We start from the raw sequence: 22,091 nt of genomic DNA, 5'->3' as shown, positions 1-22,091 counted from the left end.
TCTGCTCACCAAGCCTGCATTTATTTGATCCAAAGAACAACAAATTTAACAGTAAATAATAAAAAATATAAAATATAATTTATTCCTGTGATTTCAAAGCTAAATTTTTAGCATCATTACTCCAGTCACCCTTCAGAAATCATTCTAATATTCTGATTTGCTACTCAAAAAACATTATTATTATTAGGTTGACAACACCTGAGTAGATTTTTTTTTTCAGGTTTCTTTGATGAATACAAAGATCAGAAGAACAGCATTTATCTGAAATTATCAGAAATCTTAATCATCACTTTTGATCATTTAAAGCATCCTTGCAAAATAAAAGTATTAATTTCTATAATTTCTTTCCCCCAAAATAAAAAAAAATAAAAAAATAAATATACTGACTCCAAGCTTTTGAATGGTATATTGTATAATGTTACAGCTTAATGTTAATGTTAAGCTTTATATTTCAGATAAATGCTGTGGATCTTTCTATTCATCAAAGAATCCTAAAAAACAGTTTAAATATAAGTACTACTAATAATAAATGTTTCTTAAACAGCAAATCGGCATGTTAGAATGATTTCTGAAGGATCATGTGACACTAAAGACTGGAGTAATGATGCTGAAAATGTAGCTTTGATCACAGGAATAAACTACATTTTAAAATGTATTCAAATAGAAAGCAGTTATTTTAAATAGTAAAACTATTTCACAATATTACTGCTGTTGCTGTATTTTGGATCAAATAAATGCATGCTTGGTGAGCAGAAGAAACGTCTTTAAAAAACATTAAAAACAAAAATCTTACTGTTCAAAAACTTTTGACTGGTAGTATAGTTTTTTAGATAAATAATTTGCAAGAAGTCTCTTATTCTCACCAAAGTTGCATTTATTTGATTAAAAATACAGCAGTATTGTAATATATTATTTAAATTTAACTATTTTCTATTTTAAACATTTCATTTATTTAATTGCACATTTGAATTTTCAGCAGTTATTACTTCAATCTTTAGTTTTACGTTACTTCAGAAAACATTCTAAGATTGTTATTTTTTTGCTTAATTATTATCACTGCTCAATTTTTAATGTGATTATTATTTAATAATAATCTTCATATTTTTATACCAACCCACATTAACCCCCTATTTAAATGAAGGCTGAAAAAGTAAACATTTTATTCTAAAAACATCAAACAATAAAAACAATTTAAACTACTTTTATGTCCTGCAAACTTTTATATTTGTACACAGAGACTTCTAACTTTTACTGTCGCCTCAAGAGGATGATGATCATGTAATTTAATGACTTTCTCAACTCGACTAAACTGCCAGGTTTACAACTGAATTTTGTGTTTCAGCCATCCCTATTTTCCCCTGCTTGTAGCTCTTCAAACCCTCCTAAATGGAAAATTTTTTGGTACCAACAATTTAAATCTCTCTCTAGAGAGCCCCTTTCTCTTAGCTATTAAATGACACATTTTGATGATGTTGCTGGTCGGGACGTCCCTGAAGGACAACGCCTCTGAGTCTCTCAGCTCTCTCTCTCTTTATCTCCAGCCCCCTGCTGCCCGAGGTGAAGGAGCTGTACCTGGAAGCCGCCCAGCACAACTCGGACATGATCGACCCAGACCTGCAGACAGGGTTGGGAGTGCTGTATAACCTCAGCTCCGAGTTCAACAAAGCAGTGGAAGCCTTCAATGCAGCGCTGTCAGTGCGGCCGGAGGTAAATCCCTCCTCAGTGACAGACAAACTGCGGCTAAATCATACAGCAACGCTCCCTAAAGGCAGAGGGCAAAGGGAAGAGGGAGAAAAAGTCACTAGGGCTTAAAAAGTGTCTCCAGAATCTTTGAAACAGTTCATTTGAAACTTGAGGGGAGCTTTACCATTCATGAGCGCTGACTCTAGGACCCTGTGGGTCACCTTGTCGACGATTGATGCTTGCTAAGCCAAATTCTGTCCCCATGTGTAGACTGCATTTACACTCAATCGAAAATCCTCCCCATCTGCTTGACTTGGTAATGTCTGCTTGCCTGCTGGGGGGCTCAGAGCGTGAATACGATGAAAGATAATGGCAGTGTGGATGTGATACCGGGCTCTTTGTGACATTAGGAACTAGACAACTTCTTTGTACCTCTGTTTTATGCAGTGTCACTGTACTTAAAGGTCATATTTTATCCCTAAAAGAAAGAGAGCAGATCATATCTTAATGGTATTAAAAATCAGTCGCATGTAACTGCATAATCTTTCAAGCGCAGAGCGACAATTATTTTGATCCGTGACACTGAGCCGGAGGGGGAATTTTTTTTGCCGTTGGTGTGTACAGGACTACCTGCTGTGGAATCGGCTGGGGGCGACACTGGCTAATGGAGATCGCAGCGAGGAAGCTGTGGAGGCCTATACCAGAGCCCTGGAGCTGCAGCCCGGCTTCATCCGCTCACGATACAACCTCGGCATCAGCTGCATTAACATGGGCGCTCACAGGTTTGTGACAGAGTTGGGCTTGACTTGAAAATTATGTAAAATATATCCCCTAACTTTTTGTTTAAATTCTTTGATCCTGAGGTTCTGTCGGAATAAATGCGACATAGTAAGAAAACATTTATTCCTTGATTTATGGGCGCTTCTTTAACTGCTGGTACTTTTGTGTCCGCAGGGGTTGGTTTTTAAAGAGGCTTCTCGTTTGTTATGAGGGTCACATTAAATGCCTTTAAAATTTATTTGTGCTACTTTACAAATGCGTTTATGTGTGGATTTTATTTTACTCTTGGCCCAAACTCAGAATTTTAATCTTTAAAATAAGAAACTTCTTTATAAAATTATTAATAATTACAATTTAATTACAAAAATACTCTATGAGCCTGAAGTTTGAACGTTACAGCCTTACAGATAGATAGATAGATAGATAGATAGATAGATAGATAGATAGCGAAAATCTAACTTTTTTATATTTATTGTGTGAAATATTTTCATACAATTTTACACAAATTATTATGGACTCCCATTTCCGCCACTGAATAAAAAGTAAAAAAAAAAAAAAAAGGTAATAGTGACTTTTTATCTCATAATTCTGACTTTTTTCTTGCAATTCCAAGTTTACATCTTGCAGTTTTGGTGTCATAAAGTCAGAATTGCAAGAAAAAAGTCAGAATTGTGAGATACAAAAAAAATCGCTATTACCCTTTTTTTTATAGTTATACAGTTTATAGTTATTAAGTCAGAATTGTGAGATATTAACTCGCAATTCTGAGAAATTAAGTCAGACTTTTGTGATATAAACTTGCAGTTCTGAGAAATAAAGTCAGAATTGCGATGTATAAACTCAACTATAAACTCAACAATTTACAAAAAACTTGCTCACCCCCTTGTCATCCAAGATGTTTATGTCTTTCTGTCTTCAGTTGTAAAGAAATTATGTTTTTTGAGGAAAACATTTCAGGATTTTTTTCCATATAATGGACTTCAGTGGTGCCCTGATTTTGAACTTCCAAAATGCAGTTTAAATGCAGCTCCAAAGGACTCTAAACAATCCCATCCGTGACAGAAGGGTCTTATCTAGCAATACGATCTGTCATTTTTTTTCTAAAACTAAAAATTTGTATAGTTTTTAGCCACAGAAGCTCGTGTAGTACAGGCTCTGGGATGCGCGTCCACGGCGCTACATACTGCGGAACACATCGAAAGATCAGGCGTGATGTAGGCAGAAGTACAGATCTAGTGTTTACAAAGCGAACGTGAAAAGACTAAGGAAATGGAAGTAAAAAGTCAAATGCTGTTTACAAACAAAAAAGTACAATGAGGAGAAAATGAGATGGAGTTTTTCGCCATACTCTACCTTTTTGAGCCAGAATACACAGACGATGAACTTAGATGTGACTCCATAGTACATAGCGTCGTGGACGCGCATCCCAGAGCTAGTGCTACATGAGCTTTTGTGCTTAAAAACTATAGAAATTTTTATTTTTAGAAAAAAAAAATGACAGATTGTATTACTAGGTAAGACCCTTCTTTCGCGGATGGGATCATTTAGAGCCCTTTGAAGCTGCATTTAATCTGCATTTTGGAAGTTCAAAATCAGGGCACCATTGAAGTCCAATATATGGAAAAAAAATCCTGAAATGCTTTCCTTAAAAACCATAATTTCTTTACGACTGAAGACAGAAAGACATGTTTATATCTTGTAATTTTGACCTTATAACATGCAATTGTGAGTTATTAAATCCAAAATTATGAGATATAAACTCGCGATTCTGAGAACATATCAGTTTATGTCTCTCCATACTGAGGAAAAAAGTCAGAATTGTGAGAAACAAGCAAATTGTGAATGATTGCAAGATATAAACTTTTCACACATTTTATAACTCACAGTTGCAAGCTGATGTCTCACAATTCTGAGGCAAAATCTCAAAATTGCAGGTTTGTAGCACATGATTCTGAGGAAAAAAATTGTGAGATAAAAAGTCCCAATAACATGTTTTTTATTCAGTGGTTATATATAAATATATGTTATAAGGAGGTAAAATATAAAAATGGGTAAAAACAATGTTTGTATTGTTCATGATTTCCAATCAAACAGTAATTTAGTCAGTTACGTGAAAATATTATTTAATTTCATGCGTTATGCATATAATTTAAGCTTTAATAATTTAAACTATAAAATCAGTCTTAGCAAAACAAATGAGCCTGCCATTTTATTGCAAAAATGTGTCCAATTTTCAACATTATTTTCTACCACAGAATTCTACTAAACACAATGTATAATTAAAAAAAATATATGTGTTGGAAATGTTCACCTCGTTAACTACACCTATTTTTTTTTCTTTGATGTACATATGGCCACTGTTGTTAAGAGGACAAAAAAAAAACAGTAAAAATATTTTCTGAATGCCCACAGGGTCAAAAGTGTCCATATTTGTAGAAACACTCTTTTTTTATGTATTTAATTATTTATTTATTGCAGGGAGGCAGCCAGCAATTTCCTGACGGCTCTCGGTCTGCAGAGGAAGAGCAGGAGTCGGCAGCTTTCGCACCAGGTCATGTCTGGAAACATCTGGGCGGCCCTGCGGATAGCACTGTCCATGCTAGACCAGCCGGAGCTCTTTCAAGCTGCTAACATCGGAGACCTGGACTTACTCATGAAAGCTTTTAACCTGGATATGTGAGCGAGGATACCCTTTAACCATGGCAAATATCCAAAGTCCTTTATGAGAAGAACTTTGTCAGAACAGCAACCTTTGTTTCGCAGAGCACCTTTACATTCCTGAGAACTGAGTGCTGAATGATACTATTTTTGCACATCAGTTCACGATTACCCTAAAGAGCACAATGCCGGGCGAAGATTGTAAGCGAAGTATGCCTTAGAGAAAATATCAGCTAGACCTGCAATGTAACAGTGGGAACTGGAGGAAAACTCGATTTGTCTCGTAATCCTGCAATTGGTGAGAGGAACGCAGATTGTAAATGTGCAAGAACAACACTGACTTCACATTAATGACTTGATTAGACATGTACTGTACTGCGTAGACTTCATGTATTGGTTCGATTGCACTCTTTATTTGAGATGGTGGGGTTATTAGAGATTTCGGTGGCACTTAGTTCAGCCCTGGACACTCCTCACCTGATCTCTGCTGCATCATCCCCTTTATTTCCTGGAGCTTGCAGACCAGATTAAAAAGCCTTACTTATCTTGCATGTAAAATAAATAATTGAGATGTTATCGGTATGATATCAGATAAAAGCCATTCTTTGCCATACTTTGACCTCTTAATGTAGAAGTCTATGTTCCATCAAGGTTTTTTGTGAAACATACCACATCTTTGCAATGTTACACTGATTGTTTTACAAAATTTGATGCAGGGAATTCAGAAATACTGCCCCTTTTGCCACAAATATCAGCCTGGGATTGACAGGAAAACTAGAAAGCTGCCCAAAATATAAGCCAAACTATTTGTGAGCTTCACAGTTTTATACCCTAACATTGTTGTTGTTACTCATATTACTTGTTATGGTTCATCTCCAGCTTGCATGATGTTTTATTTTGCTCATCAGTGTGAACACGCAAGTGCTTAATGTTGCATACGCGCTTTAAGAAAAGTACATTTTAAAATGCTATGCAAACTATAGATTTTTTTTCTTCATGCAGCTGGAAGCAGAAGAAAAGCCTAAGCACCAGAAAGCTTTACTTGCTTTGTCACTTTTTGTGTTTGAAGGTAAAAACTGGTAGGTAGAAAGTATAAGATCTGGTAATATCGTCTAGATGGTGTGTTGTACTTTAAGACTACATCTACATTAATCCAGATACATTTGAAAATGCATCTTTTTTTCTATCAATGCTTATTCTAAGCTTATGGGTGAGACTTCTGTTTCATTATCCACTATAGAGTGTTTTTCGTCAGCACTGAACGTAAACAGCGCCATTGAACCGAACAAAACTTGCATATTTTAATGATTATTGCTGCTGAAAATGGTCAATTTTTTGTCATGTTTTGAGCTGTACTAATTGGTCGGACCGGGAAAAACATTTGGAGTACTACAGACTGTCTAGAAGTTAGAACAAATCATTGAGAAGAGTGCAAAAAAACTGTTGTGGCTGGCCAAACCGAACCAGATTTTCAGGGCAAAAATCTTGACAACATTCGTGTTTGTTCTTATCATTTCCAGTCAGGTGAAATATTAGGCTAACATCTTAATTAATACTGCTTGTACATATCTTTACAACCTGATAACTTTAGTTTGTAAGTATTACGCCCTTTATGCTTAATAAGTCCTTCTTTATATGATTTAGCAGCTTCCACAGATTTTTTCCGTGGTTTAGACAGCATAAATTAGCAAAACAAGGTATTCAGTAGTACATTAACCGTGCAGACATTGCTGTTGTTTACTGCTGGTGCTGTTTTTGTACTGTGAAAACACCTTCTTGAAAAGTGGATACATTTTACATTTAAGTTTTTGTGTTTTAATGTGAAATGTGAAAACGAACGTATTCGAAAATGACGTTTAACGTTAGCCATGTGACATATTCATTCAAAGCGTAAGTAAGCCATTTTCTGTGAATGTGCGAGCATTCACATGTGCAGTAAATGGTAAAACTGTTTGCACTACAAACCAAAGTATTCATAATTAAGATTATACATTAAAATAATATGGTAAGACACCAGTTTGCAATATACAGCAGCAAAACGAGCTGTTTTGTACAGCTATAAATAGCTAGACGCGGAGACCGGAAGCGAGAGCCATTAAATTTACAAACGGCCGCGGCCGCTCTTACAGAAAAATAAGGTGAGTATATCTGTGATATCTAAATATGAAAAAAGTACTCACCCTCGAGTTGCTCCAAACCTGTATGAGATTATTTCTTTTGTTTAGCACAAAAGAAGGCATTTCAAAGAATGTAAGTAGCCAGACAGTTGACTGTAGTCATTGAATTCCGTAGTATTGCTTCAGTGAGGATCAGGGTTGCCAGGTGTTCACAACAAAACCCGCCCAAAACAAGCCCAATCGCGTTTCGAGGAGGACCACCGTTAAAAATCGCGTTCCGGGGGATAAAATACACGTTTTTTGTCGGGGTTCCCCTGGTAAATTCGTATTTCACGGGATAAATATGACGTTATTGGGGTCGCTTCAACCCGCGGACATTAAAAACAACTCACGACAACAGTGCTGATGCAGCCCAATTCCGTGGAAAAACCGCGGACTTGGCAACACTAGTAAGGATGACAAACGCCTGAAACGCCAGTGTCTACATAGTATTTTTAAAATGTAAACGGCATTTTCAAATGTATCTGGATTAGTGATGACATAGCCTAAGTAATGTTTCTTATTTTGCTGATCCAGCTGAGTTTTTATTTGTAGCATCATGTATTTTCATTATTCCCGCCTAGTTCAAGAATTTAAGAACTAAATCAACGAAAAAGCATGCAAAGCCATTCAAGCACCCTTTCTAAAGTGTTATTAATTTATTAATTGTTACTATATTTATTTAATTACTGCTCTATGTATTTATTTTATTATTCTGTATCTGAATCTATTTGGAAAGTCCTGTATATGCTCATCGATACAGTTAGAACAGGCTTGTGATTTGTAGCTGAATGTTACAGTAGATACTGTAGATCCTCTCTCATGCCTGAGGCCAAACCTCCCCTTTTCTAGAACTTTGTACAATCTCAGGTGTGATTGTCTAGATGAATTCATGCTCCAGAAGTACTCCTGATGTATGATCGCATGCCGAATATACTTATTTTTGAATGCTGTAGATTTATTTATATGCATGACCTTGACATGCCTATTTTAATCTATACCCCTCATTTCTATGACTTATATATTACTGTAATCACAATATTTTGCATTTCAAAATATATATTGATCTGAAGAATATGGCATATAAACTGTAAAATATCTACAAACAAGCAGTTTTTGCAATGCAGTGAATAATCTCAACAAGACCTTCTTATTAGTCACTTATATTACTATTGCAATAGCCAGATTTACTAAAGCCTTTAGAATTAGATACTCAAATATATATGTTATGCATCATTCAGAGCTGCGTTTCTGAATTTGTACATGCAAACCTTCTGAATGTTTGCCGTAGGCTTTATTAACTCTGGCCCAATATTTAAAAGACAGATGCATATACAAAAGTTATCTTTTAAAATAAAATATTGGAATAGAGTTTGTATGCCTGATTGTTGCTGGTTGTTGCATTCAGCTCAAAAACAAATGGTTTCACGCCTGAAATCTCCCATTGCCATTTTGGCATCACCAAACATGAAATGGCACAAAGAAACAATTGTGGATTTTATTGAACAATCCAAACATGAGTCACAAGTATGTTTGAACAGATTTCGAATGAGGATTCCCACATTTGCCATGTTTGTGTTTCTAAACAATATATGGATCAGAAAATCCATTAAAAAAAAACTTATAACAAACAAGTGGGCAAGATTGTATGGTAACTACAGAATTGGCACACTTTTTTGCAAAAAAAAAGAGATCAACAATAAAAACGTACCACTTGACCTTCAGAGTTCCATGAAAAACAGAACCCGCTAAAGATCAATAATATATTGCAAAATGTCAACTGACTAACCTCTGAATTTTAGTGCACATACTGAAAAAAATAAATCAAGGCATGTTTGAGAAAGGTGGGGTAAAAGCAGCCACTTTCACACCCAATATAGAGACAAAAAGGTTGGAAAGAAAAAAAGAGAAAGAAAAGCAAGAGGAAATAGGTATGAACATTCATTCAAAATAAGAAAGAGAAGGAGAGAAAGAGTGAGAGAACCTCAGATGGATAAGAAAGACACTGAACTCCCAACATAACAGGTAGTGCATGACAGAAATAAACATGACAGTACAATCTACAACAGAATGTGCAACATCCAGTTGAACTAAATCGAGATGAACAGGCCCCACCTCAGCCTGAGTGATATAATGTCGTAAAACAATGAATATCAAATCTGAATTCAGCACTAACATTCAGACTGAGGCTCATGGCGTAACGAAACACATTACATTCGGGGTTTGTTTGTTAATGATGTGCTTTTTCAGCAAATAAATTAGATGTCTAAGGTTTGAAATTGGTAAAGGGTGATGGAGGCAGAGCCAAGTTTGTCAGATATGTCGTAAAGCTTGAGAGCTTGAGATTTGGTAACACTGAGCACCAGTACATACATGTATCTGAGATAGTTCTATGCATGACACTGCATATAATTCGCCTCTATATGTGGTATGTCATCACATATTGCTTAGGTAAGGGATAAAAATCATTTTACATTCTTTGAGACTGGAAATCATTGAAACGGTCTTTTCCAGTCTTTAAACTGCAAAAGACAGGATCAAAGTAAAGCACTTGAACATTGCATGAATATGTGATATCGCTGCATTTTTTAGTCAGCTATCACAGACTGACTGAAAGCTATCATAAATGTGATAATATTGTACAAATGAAGTATTCTTTAAGCCATGCCAATAAATGAGGCTTGATGTTCTTGAATATGAAAAAACATAAAAAGTACAAGTTCACTATTTCCGCCATGAATAAAATATTTTAAAAAGTAATCGTGAATTTTTATCTCACAATTCTGACTTTATTTCCGAATTTACATCTCGCAATTCTGACTTTTTTTTTCAGAATTGTGAGATATAATTTCAAAATTGTGTTATAAAGTCGCAATTCTGAGAAATAAAGTCGCAATTCTGAGAAATAAGAATAGAGTTTATATCTCAAAATTGAGCGTTTATATCTCGCAATTGTGACTTTTTAACACGCAATTGCGAGTTTATATCTCACAATTCTGAGAAAAAAGTCAGAATTGTGAGTTTATATCTCACGTGAGCATGTTATAGTCACAATTGAGATATAAACTCAATTCTGAGATATAAAGTCGTAATTCTGACTTTTTTCTCAGAATTGAGATATAAACTCGCAATTCCATGTTATAAAGTCACAACTGTGATATATAAACTCAATTCTGAGAGAAAAAGTCAGAATTGCGAGTTTATATTTTGCAATTCTGACTTTTTCTCTCAGAATTGAGTTTATATATCGCAACTGTGAATTTATAGCGCAATCACGAATTATCAAGTCCGAATTGTTAGATACAAACTCACAATTCTAAGAACATATCAGTTAATCGCAAGTTTTTCCTGGCATTCTGACTTTATTTCTGGCAATTGTGAGTTCATATCAAGCGGTTCTAAGAAAGTCAGAACTGTGAATATATCTCATGATTCTGACTTTATAACTCACAGTTGTGACTTTATATTTCACAATCTGACTTTATAACATGCAATTGCGAGTTTATATCTCACAATTCTGAGAAAAAAGTCAGAATTGTGAGTGTTATAGTCACAATTGTGAGATATAAACTCAATTCTGAGATATAAAGATGCAGTTCTGACTTTTTTCTCAGAATTGTGAGATATAAAGTCGCAATTACGTGTTATAAAGTCATAATTGTGAGATATAAACTCAATTCTGAGAAATTAAGTTAGAATTGCAAAATATAAACTCGCCAATCTGACTTTTTCTCTCAGAATTGAGTTTATATATCACAACTATTAATTTATAGCGCAATTACAAGTTATCAAGTCAGAATACAAACTCACAATTCTAAGAACATATCAGTTAATCCTGCAATTCTGACTTTATTTCTGGCAATTGTGAGTTCATATCAAGCAGTTCTGGGAAAGTCAGATCTGTGAATATATCTCGTAATTCTGACTTTATAACTCACAGTTGCGACTTTATATCTCACAATCTGACTTTATAACATGCAATTGCGAGTTTATATCTCACAATTCTGAGTAAAAGTCAGAATTGCAAGTGTGTATCAAAAGTAGCAAAAGTCAATTCTGAGAACATATCAGTCAATTGCGAGTTTTGATCTTGCAATTATGGCTATTTCTCACAATTGTGTTTATATCAAGTAATTCTGAGAAAAAAAGTCAGAATTGTGACTATATCTCGCAATTGTGAGTCATAAAGTGACTGAAAGAGTCTGACTTTTTTCTCAGAATTATTTTATATACACAATTGTGAGAAATAGCCAGAATTGCAAGATATATTTATATATCTGACTTTTTTTCTCAGAACTGTGAAATATAAACTCGCAATTGTGTGTTAAAGTCAGATTGTGAGATATAAAGTTGCAGTTCTAAGAAATAAAGTCAGAATTGCGAGTTTATATCTCACAATTCTGAGAAAAAGGTCGGAATTGCTTATATCACGCAATTCTGAGATAAAAAGTCAGAATTGTGAGATTTAAAGTAGCAATCACCTTTTTAAATGTTTTATTCAGTTGCGAAAACGGGCTCAATACTTTTGCCTAAAGGTATGGAAACTGAACAAACTTTTGCTGCTGGGCTGAATAAACCTCCATTAAAGGAACAGTTCACCTAAAAATTAAAATTGACTCACCCTCAGGCCATCTAAGATGTAGATGAGTTTGTTTTTTTCATCAAGACAGATTTGGAAATACTTAGCATCCCCTGCAGTGAATGGGTGCCGTCAGAATGAGTTTCTATTTCATTTCACAAGATGTAATTTGATGGACTAGAGTTGTGTGGATTATTTGTGAATTATTGTGATGTTTTTATCAGCTGTTTGGTGAACTCTCATTCTGACGGCACCCATTTACTGCAGAGGATCCTTTGGTGAGCAAGAGATGTGATAAATTTCTTCAAATCTGTTCTAATGAAGAAACAAACTCGTCTACATCTTGGACGGCCTGAGAGTGAGTCAATGTCCAGAAAATGTTTATTTTTGGGTGACCTATTCCTTTAAGAATTAGTTGATGGTGCCACATACAGTATATGGATCAATCTGAATGCTAGAATATATATCTAACAGTAAACAACGACCTACCAAACAACATCCACAGTCCAGTATTTCAATAAACATGCCTGCTGACACTTTCCTGCATGGGCATGATTCAAAAAACACGTTTTTGTGAAATAATCACATTATGTTTTGGATCGATTGCAGCTCCCGTTAAATCCACTTAACATGATCTCTATTTGAAATCCGTTCTGACAGATGTTTTGTTGTTGAACAACTGTAAAACCCAAAGGATATGAAATGATCTACAGTGAGTACATTCGGCAGTAAAACATTTGTAATTGCAGGCACACATTATATTTTGAAAATACTGGCACAGGAGCTTAAAGTATTCAAAGAGAAATATAACAAATAATTTGAGAATATATTAGGAAAATAATCTGCATACCTAAAATTGCACGCACCCCACTGTACCTTTAAAGCAGACACGAGACGAACAAATAAACAGAACTCAGATGGATGACACACATTGGTTTCCTTGCTGGAGCGTTCTTGTGGTATGAGCGTCTGTGCGGTTCTTGGCAGGGATTGAGAGATCCTCTCTCCATCTCATAGATGTAAATGCTTCCCTAGTTTCCAGCAGTATCAGTGGTGCCCCACACACCTCTCTGGCCTAACGGCTGTGCATAATGTTGTGAAGGTCCAGATCTAGCAGCTTGACAGGCGCCGGTAAAAGTACATGTAGCCCAAGTCTTTAGGGGGCCTCTCTGACAAACATACTTTGTGGTCATTGTAAATCAGCCATCTAGGGAAGTAAAGTAGGGAAGAAAAAAGACATCTGAGTTTGAGTTATATATATATATATATATATATATATGAAGAGTTCAGATGCAAAACCAGCTAAAAGCCAATTCAGTCAAAAATTAGATGATACTAAGTCAATGCTCCTGACACATATTATACGTCCATCAAATAATTTTACTTCAAACTCACTAAATTCCAGCCCCAGCCCAATCAGAAGTACCAGTACTTACACAGAAACCTATACAAAGTAGGCAGAAAGAAATGCTAATTTTAAAGAAAACTGTCAGATGGATTTAGAGGCTTTTGCATCTGAACTCTTCATATACACACACACACATATATATGCACTCTCAGATTTTATAGTTATTCATTACATCTTTTTTCCGTTTAATTTTCCCCCTTATAATTACATTTTCATATAAAAAATATACAATTATAAAATGTCAAAATCATTATGTTTTTGTAATAATTCAAATGTTAAATATTTTTATCTTTTAAATAATTTTACCATTTATAAATGTATTTATAAATGTATTTGTCTAATAATATAATGTACAATTTATATTTTATATTTATCATTTTAAAATTTTAATTTTGTAATTTTAAACATTTATACTTTTTATTAATGAAAGTAAATATAAAATAGGAAAATTTACACTTTTTTAAACAAAATATATATGTGAAAGTTATGGGAAAGACTTTTTTTTTGAAAAATTGTTTTATATATATATATATATATATATTGAACTACATATAGTTTTATTATCTTGATCATTTTAACATTTATAAATGTTTCAAAATCATTTATACTCGTTCACTTTCTTATAATTACATTTAATTTTGTAATTCGAAAAATGTTTAATTTTATCTATGAATGTAATTATAGTTTAGGATATATATGTGTTTGTGTGTGTTGTGTGTGTATGTGTGCACACATTTACATTTATAGTTATTCATAATTTTTTTCAATTACATTTTTTTCTTTAATAATTACATTTTTATAAATGTAATTAGAATTATAAAATGATGTCTAAATCATTTTTAGTAATTCAAATGTTAAATATTTTTGTATTTTAAATTATTTTAATAAAATGTATTAAAATTAATAAAATTAAATACATGTTTTATTTTATATTAATAATTTTAAAATGTAACTAATTTTTACAATTTAATTGTGTAATTTTAATTTTAAACATTTGTACTTTTTTTATTTATGAATGTAAATATAAAATATATAAAATATGAAAATGTAATAACACATAAATATACTGTACATACAATATCTAATATAATCATAAAATAAAAAAATGTGTATGTGTGTGTGTGTGTGTATATATATATATGTATATATATAATATATAATTTTTGTTTTTTACAATTTTTTAAACAAAAGTTGTGTGAAACAGTTTTTAAAAAAAATGTTTAAATCATTTTAACGTTTATAAACGTTTAAAACATTTTTAAAAAACTCATTCAATTTCCAAGAATACATTTTTTTATTCAAATTAAATTTGTAATTTGAAACATTTTTAATTTATGTATGAATGTAAATGATATAAAATATGAAAAAATGATATATACAAATATACTGTACATACAATATATAATATAATTGTACAATGTAAAATGTAAACATTTCTACAATACAAACAATACAAAATATATAACATTTTATATATATATATATATATGTATGTATAATGTATTTTTGTTTTGTTTTTTTGAAACAGTTATACTTTTTTATTCAAAATGTGTTTTTGCTATATATTTTTAAAACAATTAAATTTATTATACTTATTTTGTCATTTTATTATTTATAAATGTTTTTTAAAAATGTATGCTCTTTGACTTTCTAAGAATTTATTTTTTTGTATTTTCTTATGTTATACATCATCTGAATTACAACGATTTTGTGCTTGCCGACAACAAACGATACTCTCTGCAATCAGTCCATCTACAATCAGTCTGATTGTAATCCACAAAGTGAAAATTTGTAAATGAATAACACATTATAATCAGCATACCTGCCCTCCTTTTTGATATGACACACATAATGACCAGACATTGTGGATGCTCCCATGTGACTGATGAAGGCAAACAGTTCGTAACCTTTGAGAAAGAAAAAAAAAAAACAACATCAGCGTTGAAACATCAAACCAGCAATGTATGCAGACAGTGTAATCCTCAGTATGTGTTGACTGCTGTTTGTTATATCCACTCAGTATTCTGTAAGCACTTACGCCCAGGTCCGTCTCTGACACGTGGGCTGGACAGGTCCTGATCTGGAGACAGCGAGGAGTCACTGTGGGCATTGGCGTTCGAGAAGCTGTTATCGTTCGGCTCCGTGTCTGCCGTGTCTGACATAGCCTCGCTCTCATCCTCACAGTCTGGGTGTGTGAATATCCAGTCAAGCGCGCGCTCCAAGTTGTTGTTCTGTAGACAGACAAGAAGCAGAAAATGTGACCTCATGATATTGTAACTCATTGTTCATTCATTGACAAAATACTCTCATCACTTGAGAACAGAAGCTGTAACTACACAGAGCAGTTTTTGTAAGTTACTAACAGCCGAACTGGACAAAAAACACGGCAAGCTTTAATTTCACAAGAAAACACTGAACACCAAAATTATATCCTCAGGCAAAGAGCCATTTTTAAATTGCTCAGACTAGTCGAAAGTCCTTCATTTAACTGAGGTCATTCTAGCGTGGTCAAAAGATTCATTTAGGCATAGGCACTAATCTGAAATAGCGCCGTGATTCACTGCAAATGCCAGCACTGAAAGCAAATGTGGCCTGACGCCCTCATCTTTTCCTGGACAAATGTGAACGACGTAGGTTGAAGACGTCCACTTGTTACTGCGCTATTATTGGCTGCTTGAGAGCCTATTTTTACACACACACACACACATGCACAGACATGAAAAACACCATCACAATGTCTAAAACACAAAGAGAAATATTTAAGAACAAGCAGGTCCTACTATGAAGGAATAATGTTTAAACACTCAACTAGAGCTTCATGGGACAAGAAGATCTGAGACGTTAGACTAGGTTATACAGTTCATTAAAATAGAACTGAAAGCTAAAATATAAAAATACACTACCAGTCAAATGTTTTTGAACAGTAAGATTTTGAATGTTTTTTTCTGCTCACCAATCCTGCATTTATTTGATCCAAAGTACAGCAAAAACTGGAACATTTTGAAATATTTTTACTATTTAAAATAACTGTTTTCTATTTTAATATATTTTAAAATGTAATTTATTTCTGTGATCAAAGCTACATTTTCAGCATCATTACTCCAGTCTTTAGTGTCACACCATCATTCAGAAATAATTATTATTCTATTATTCTTCTAATTTATTATTATTATTATTATCAATATTTAAAACAGTTGAGTAATTTTTTTTTGGGATTCTTGTTTTTTGGGGGGAAAGAAATGACAGAAATTAATACTTTTATTTAGCAAGGATGCTATAAATTGATTAAAAGTGATGATAAAGATATTTGTTGTGTTACAAAAGATTTCTATTTTAGATAAATGCTGTTCTTCTGAACGTTCTACTCATTAAAGAAACCTGAAAAAAAATCTCAGCTTTTTTTACCATAATAATAATAATAAATGTTTTCTGAACAGCAAATTAGAATGATTTCTGAAGGATCATGTAACTGGAGTAATGATGCTGAAAATTTATCCTTGATTAAATTACATTTTAAAATATATTCTGAGATAAAACAGTTATTTTAAATGGTAAAAATATTTCAAAATTTTACAGTTTTTTTTTACTGTATTTGGATCAAATAAATGCAGGCTTAGTGAGCAGAAGAGACTTCTTTAAAAAACATTAAAAATCATACTGTTCAAAAACCTTTGACTGGTAGTGTAATGGAGCTACTCATGCACAACTATACAAAATGTACTTTTTTAAAGATGTTTATGAAAGATGTCTTGTGTTCACTTATTGCATTTATTTGACAGTAATATTTAAAAATATCTTTTCATATATTTTAAAACGTAATTTATTCCTTTGATGGCAATGCCAGTTATTACTCTAGTCAGGCACATTTTTTAGGATAAATAGAAAGTTCAAAAGAATATAATCTTTTTTAACATTGTAAATGTTTTAACATAATCAGTTTAAAGAGCGCTTGGTAAATAAAACTATACATTTCTTTGAAATAAATGCACACACACACTCAACAAAACAAGAAAACCCAAAATGTACTTTCAGCAAACATTTAGTTACCAAGTCAATATTGTCTGAGTAACTTTCAATCCATTAAGGGAATGTGAAGGTTAGTCAAGTAGTTCAGCAGAAGAGATGGCTTCTCCGATCTCACATGCTTGGTTGATGAGCAACAAGTGACAAAACTGATCCTGACATGCTGGAACATGTTTTTGCATCTGTGTACGTGACAGTATGATAATTATATTCCAGTCTAAGAATCTCAAACAATTAGCAGCAAGCAAAACATAAACATCCTACATACAGTTGGTCTAAAAGTTTACATCTCCCTTTCAGAATCATTAAAAACATTATTTTACTAAAATAAGAGGGATTATACAAAATGCATGTAATTGTTTATTACTGACCTGAATAAGATATTTCACATATGTTTACATACAGTCCACAAGAGAAAATAATAGTTGAATTTATAAAAAATACTCAGTTCAAAAGTTCACATCCCCTTGATTCTTAATACTGTGTTTTACCTGAATGATCCATAGCTGTATTTTTTTTGTTTGTTTGTTTAGTGATAGTTGTTCATGAGTCCCTTGTTTGTCCTGAACAGTTAAACTGCCTGCTCTTCTTCAGAAAAATCCTTCAGGTCCCACAAAGTCTTTGGTTTTTCAGCATTTTTGTGTATTTAAACCCTTTCCAACAATGACTGTATGATTTTCGAGATCCATCCATTCACACTGAGGACAACTAAAGGGGCTCATATGCAACTATTACAGAAGGTTCAAACACTCACTGATGCTTCAGAACGAAAACCTATTTATTAAAACCCAAGCATTATGAGCCGGGGGTGAAAACTTTTGAACAGAATGGAGATGTGTACATTTTTCTTATTTTGCCTAAATATCACATTTTTTTCATTTGGTACTGCCCTTCAGAGGCTACAGAAGATAGTTGCATGTTCCCCAGAAGACAAAATAAGTTAAATTTACCCTGATATTCAAATTCAAATTTCACCCCCTGGCTATCAAAGCATAATTTTTTCCTTCTGGGGCACAGGGAGTGCTTGGACCTTCTGTAATAGTTGTACACGAGTCCCTCAGGTGTCCTCAGTGTGAAAAGATGGATCTCAAAATCATTCAGTCATTGTTGGAAAGGGTTCAAATCCACAAAAATGCTGAAACACAAAAGACTTTGTGGGACCTGAAGGATTTTTCTGAAGAACAGCGGGCAGTTGAACTGTTCAGGACAAACAAGGGACTCATGAACAACTATCACTAAACAAGCAACCACAGCTGTGGATCATTCAGGTAACAACGCAGTGATAGGAATCAAGGGGATGTAAACTTTTGAACCAGGTCATTTTTATAAATTCAACTATTATTTTCTCTTGTGGACTATATGTTAACATCTTTTATGTGAAATATCTTATTCAGGTCTGTACTAAATAAACAATAACATGTATTTTGTATGATACCTCTTATTTTAGCAAAATAACATTTTCATGATTCTAAAAGGGGGTGTAAACTTTTGACCTCAACTGTACCAAAATGTGTAATCTGCAAACAAATGACACTAGAACTTTTTATTGGAACAATCTTGATCCATTTTTTAAATCTAGCCATCTTTTTTTAGTGGATGTAGTCAGTTCCACTAAGGTTCATGCAGGTGTCCTAGAAGAGTAAAGCAAGTGTAGTTTATCATAACACAATGACATTTGAACATTTTTAAGTGTCCAAAAAAAGTTTTCGAGCCACTCTGTGTGAAGCAGATGAGGCAGGACACTCACTGTGGCTTTGAGAGCTTGGATTGTGTGATGTCTGGGGAAGCCCATGGATGTGAGGATGGAGATGCTCTCTTCAGGAGGTTGGTTGTCCAGCGCACTGGTAGTTGGGAGGCTGGGGCTGGGCAGGTCTGGTTCCATGTAAGTGGGAATCGCCAGAGGCTCAGCAAAATCTATAGTTGGTTTCAAAAGAGATGTGAGAGTTAAGTTTTTTGTCACACACATAATGTTACTTCATTTAAAAGGATAGTTCACCCAAAAATGAAATTCGGTCATTAATTACTCACTGTCATGACGTTCCAAACCCGTAAGACTTTCCTTCGTCTTCGGAACGCAAATTAAGATATTTCTGGCTCTGTCTTTGTGCACAACTGTATTCTTGTAGCATTATAAAATTAGGGTTGAACCACTGGTGTCACATGGACTATTTTAACGATGTCCTTACCTTTTTGGGCCTTGAACATGCTAGTTGCGATGCGGTGTCATCCAATAGCTCTCGGATATCATCAAAAAAATCTTAATTTGTGTTCTGAAGATGAACAAAGGTCTTAGGGATTTGGAATGATATGAGCATGAGAAATTAATGACAGAATTAAAATTTTTGGGTGAGCTAACCCTTTAAAATATCAAACAGACAACACCAATAGTACATGGAAGTACATTATGAGGTATTATACATCCAAAATATCAGTCTAGTGTGTGGATTTATTCACCAAATGTGCAGAGAGGATGAAAATATCACACGCACTGCTCTATTGAGATTACACAGATAAACCGGAAATTCAAATGAACATGAGCCATGTAATCCATTCCCTGTAGTCTGTAACTAATCCTTTAATGTTCAAGATCAAATGCTGTGCTCACACAGAAAAAAGCACTTTATGACACCAGCATGTTTGACCGCTAGCAACTACAAACTGACCAACCTCAGTCTTATATGAACAAACATTATAATTAGCATTAAAGGCGCTTCTGTGCAGCATGCATAAAAACAGACTTGATATACTGTAGAATCACAACACAGCATGACTTCAATGTACATACTGCTGAGGTCAAAAGTTAACATACACCTTGTACAATCTGCAAAATGTTAGTTATTTTACCAAAAAAAAGAAGGATCATACAAAATACATGTTTTTTTTTAATTTAGTACTGACCTGAATAAGACGTTTACATATAGTCCACAAGGGAAAATAGTTGAATTTTTAAAAATGACTGTTTAAAAGTTTACATACGCTTGATTCTTAAAACAGTGTTGTTACCTGGATGATCCACAGCTGTGTTTTGTTTAGTGATAGTTATTCATGAGTCCCTTGTTTGTCCTGAAATTAAACTGCCTGCCGTTCTACAGAAAATTCCTTAAGGTCCCACAAATTCTTTGGCTTTTCTGCATTTTTGTGTATTTGAACCCTTAACAACAAGGACTGTATGATTTTGAGATCCATCTTTTCACACTGAGGACAACTGAGGGACTCTTATGCAACTATTACAGAAGGTTCAAAGGCTCACTGATGCTCCAGAAGGAAAAAGTGATGCACTAAGAGCTGGGGGATGAAAACTTTTTGAATTTGAAGATCAGGGTAAATTTAATTTGTCTTCTGGGAAACATGAAAGTATCTTCTGTAGCTTCTGAAGGACAGTACTTAATGGAAAAAATACAATATTTAGGCAAAATAAGAAAAATTTACACATCTTCATTCTGTTCAAAAGTTTACACACCCAGCTCTTAATGCATCGTTTTTTCCTTCTGGATCATCAGTGAGCATTTGAACCTTCTGTAATAATTGCATTTAAGCCCCTCAGTTGTCCTCAGTGTGAAAAGATGGATCTCAAAATCATACCATCATTGTTGGAAAGGGTTCAAATACACAAAAATGCTGAAAAAACAAAGAATTTGTGGGACCTGAAGGATTTTTCTGAAGAACAGTGGGCAGTTTAACTGTTAAGGACAAGCAAGGGACTCATGAACAACTACCACAACCTTTTGTAAACTTTTGAACAGGGTCATTTTTATAAATGTAATTATTATTTTCTTTTGTAGACTATACGTAAGGCAGAGCAGATCAAAATATTGTAACTTTTTTTGTAAAAAGTTAAGATTTCAACTTTCCTTAGACTAGCCATATATCACCTTCACAGTACTGAAGAATTAAGGTAAGTCTAAAATAAATCTGTGTATATTGCACACTATATTAATAACCACTGTCAGGAGCATCTATATAGGAACAGGCCCAGCTGTAGCTGTGGAGCAGACGTAAGCCGCACGAGTCTAGGAGATGCGAAGCTAATGGGGTTTGGACCGCTTGAGACTCTGCTCGTGTGTATGTCTGAGTCTGTTTGTGATCTCAGGTGGCTGCTTAACTGGGGCAGGAAAGTGAGGAGAACAGAATTCCCAGCTCACAGGTGACGTTCAACTGTGAGGACTGTGTTTACTAGCCAGAAGCACAATGATAAACAAGGGTGACTAGCAAGAGACTTGAAATACAGCCCTGAATATGCTCAGCTAGAACATTTTGAGTCCAATAATATAAAGCACTTTACATCTAAATTACATCTGGATTAATGACTTTGGCATGAATCTTTCCCCATCATTGAAAATACGCAAGTCTTTACGTCACATGTATTTATCTTATAGCCTAGCTAAGTGACAAGCTCCAACATAAAATATTCCCCTGTGGCCAGAACCTAGATAATGAGCTTCACAAAGCACACCAGATTTTCGTGGTTTATTATCCTGAACGCAGCATAGATGACAGTTAAAATCTATGTTTGCTTTAAGCAAACGGTATGTATATCATCATAGGTCATAGGTCTGTTCTGAAAAAAATATCTTTCATCTTGGTAGAAACTAGACTAATTAGGCAGATACTTCACATGGACATGGTTATGACCCAGATTTACATTAAATACAGGTGAGGGTAAATATAGTAAGGATAATACATATCTTTTCTAACTGCAAAACCTGAAACATTGAAATTCAACTATAAAGATTCAATTATAAAACTATAAAGACAAGCAAATTCAATATTTGGCACAGTACTCGTTCCATCAAACTTATGCTGT

At 33.9% G+C, this 22,091-nt stretch overlaps 2 protein-coding genes across 6 annotated transcripts in view; one reads left to right on the top strand and one right to left on the bottom strand.

Moving 5' to 3' along the window:
- pex5la (peroxisomal biogenesis factor 5-like a) overlaps positions 1 to 5,734 on the top strand; it is a 99,847-nt gene extending 94,113 nt beyond the window's left edge. For all 4 annotated transcript variants that reach the window (XM_051112123.1, XM_051112122.1, XM_051112125.1 and 1 more), the window contains 3 exons: positions 1,542 to 1,707; positions 2,308 to 2,465; positions 4,942 to 5,734. In XM_051112123.1, the coding sequence (XP_050968080.1) occupies positions 1,542 to 1,707; positions 2,308 to 2,465; positions 4,942 to 5,143 (526 nt within the window). In that variant the 3' untranslated portion in view covers positions 5,144 to 5,734. The remainder of the gene's footprint in view (positions 1 to 1,541; positions 1,708 to 2,307; positions 2,466 to 4,941) is intronic.
- Positions 5,735 to 8,761: 3,027 nt separating this feature from the next.
- The window catches only part of usp13 (ubiquitin specific peptidase 13), a 38,451-nt gene continuing 25,121 nt past the window's right edge, over positions 8,762 to 22,091 (bottom strand). For both annotated transcript variants that reach the window (XM_051112121.1, XM_051112120.1), the window contains exons 18-21: positions 19,035 to 19,201; positions 15,303 to 15,495; positions 15,087 to 15,171; positions 8,762 to 13,063 (exon numbers count right to left, since the gene is read on the bottom strand). In XM_051112121.1, coding sequence (XP_050968078.1) covers positions 12,967 to 13,063; positions 15,087 to 15,171; positions 15,303 to 15,495; positions 19,035 to 19,201 — 542 coding nt within the window. In that variant the 3' untranslated portion in view covers positions 8,762 to 12,966. The remainder of the gene's footprint in view (positions 13,064 to 15,086; positions 15,172 to 15,302; positions 15,496 to 19,034; positions 19,202 to 22,091) is intronic.

This window comes from Labeo rohita, chromosome 6 (genome assembly GCF_022985175.1).
Source record: "Labeo rohita strain BAU-BD-2019 chromosome 6, IGBB_LRoh.1.0, whole genome shotgun sequence".
NCBI lineage: Eukaryota > Metazoa > Chordata > Actinopteri > Cypriniformes > Cyprinidae > Labeo > Labeo rohita.
Note: the sequence above shows the minus strand (reverse complement) of the source record. Positions and strands in the feature narration are given on the sequence as shown.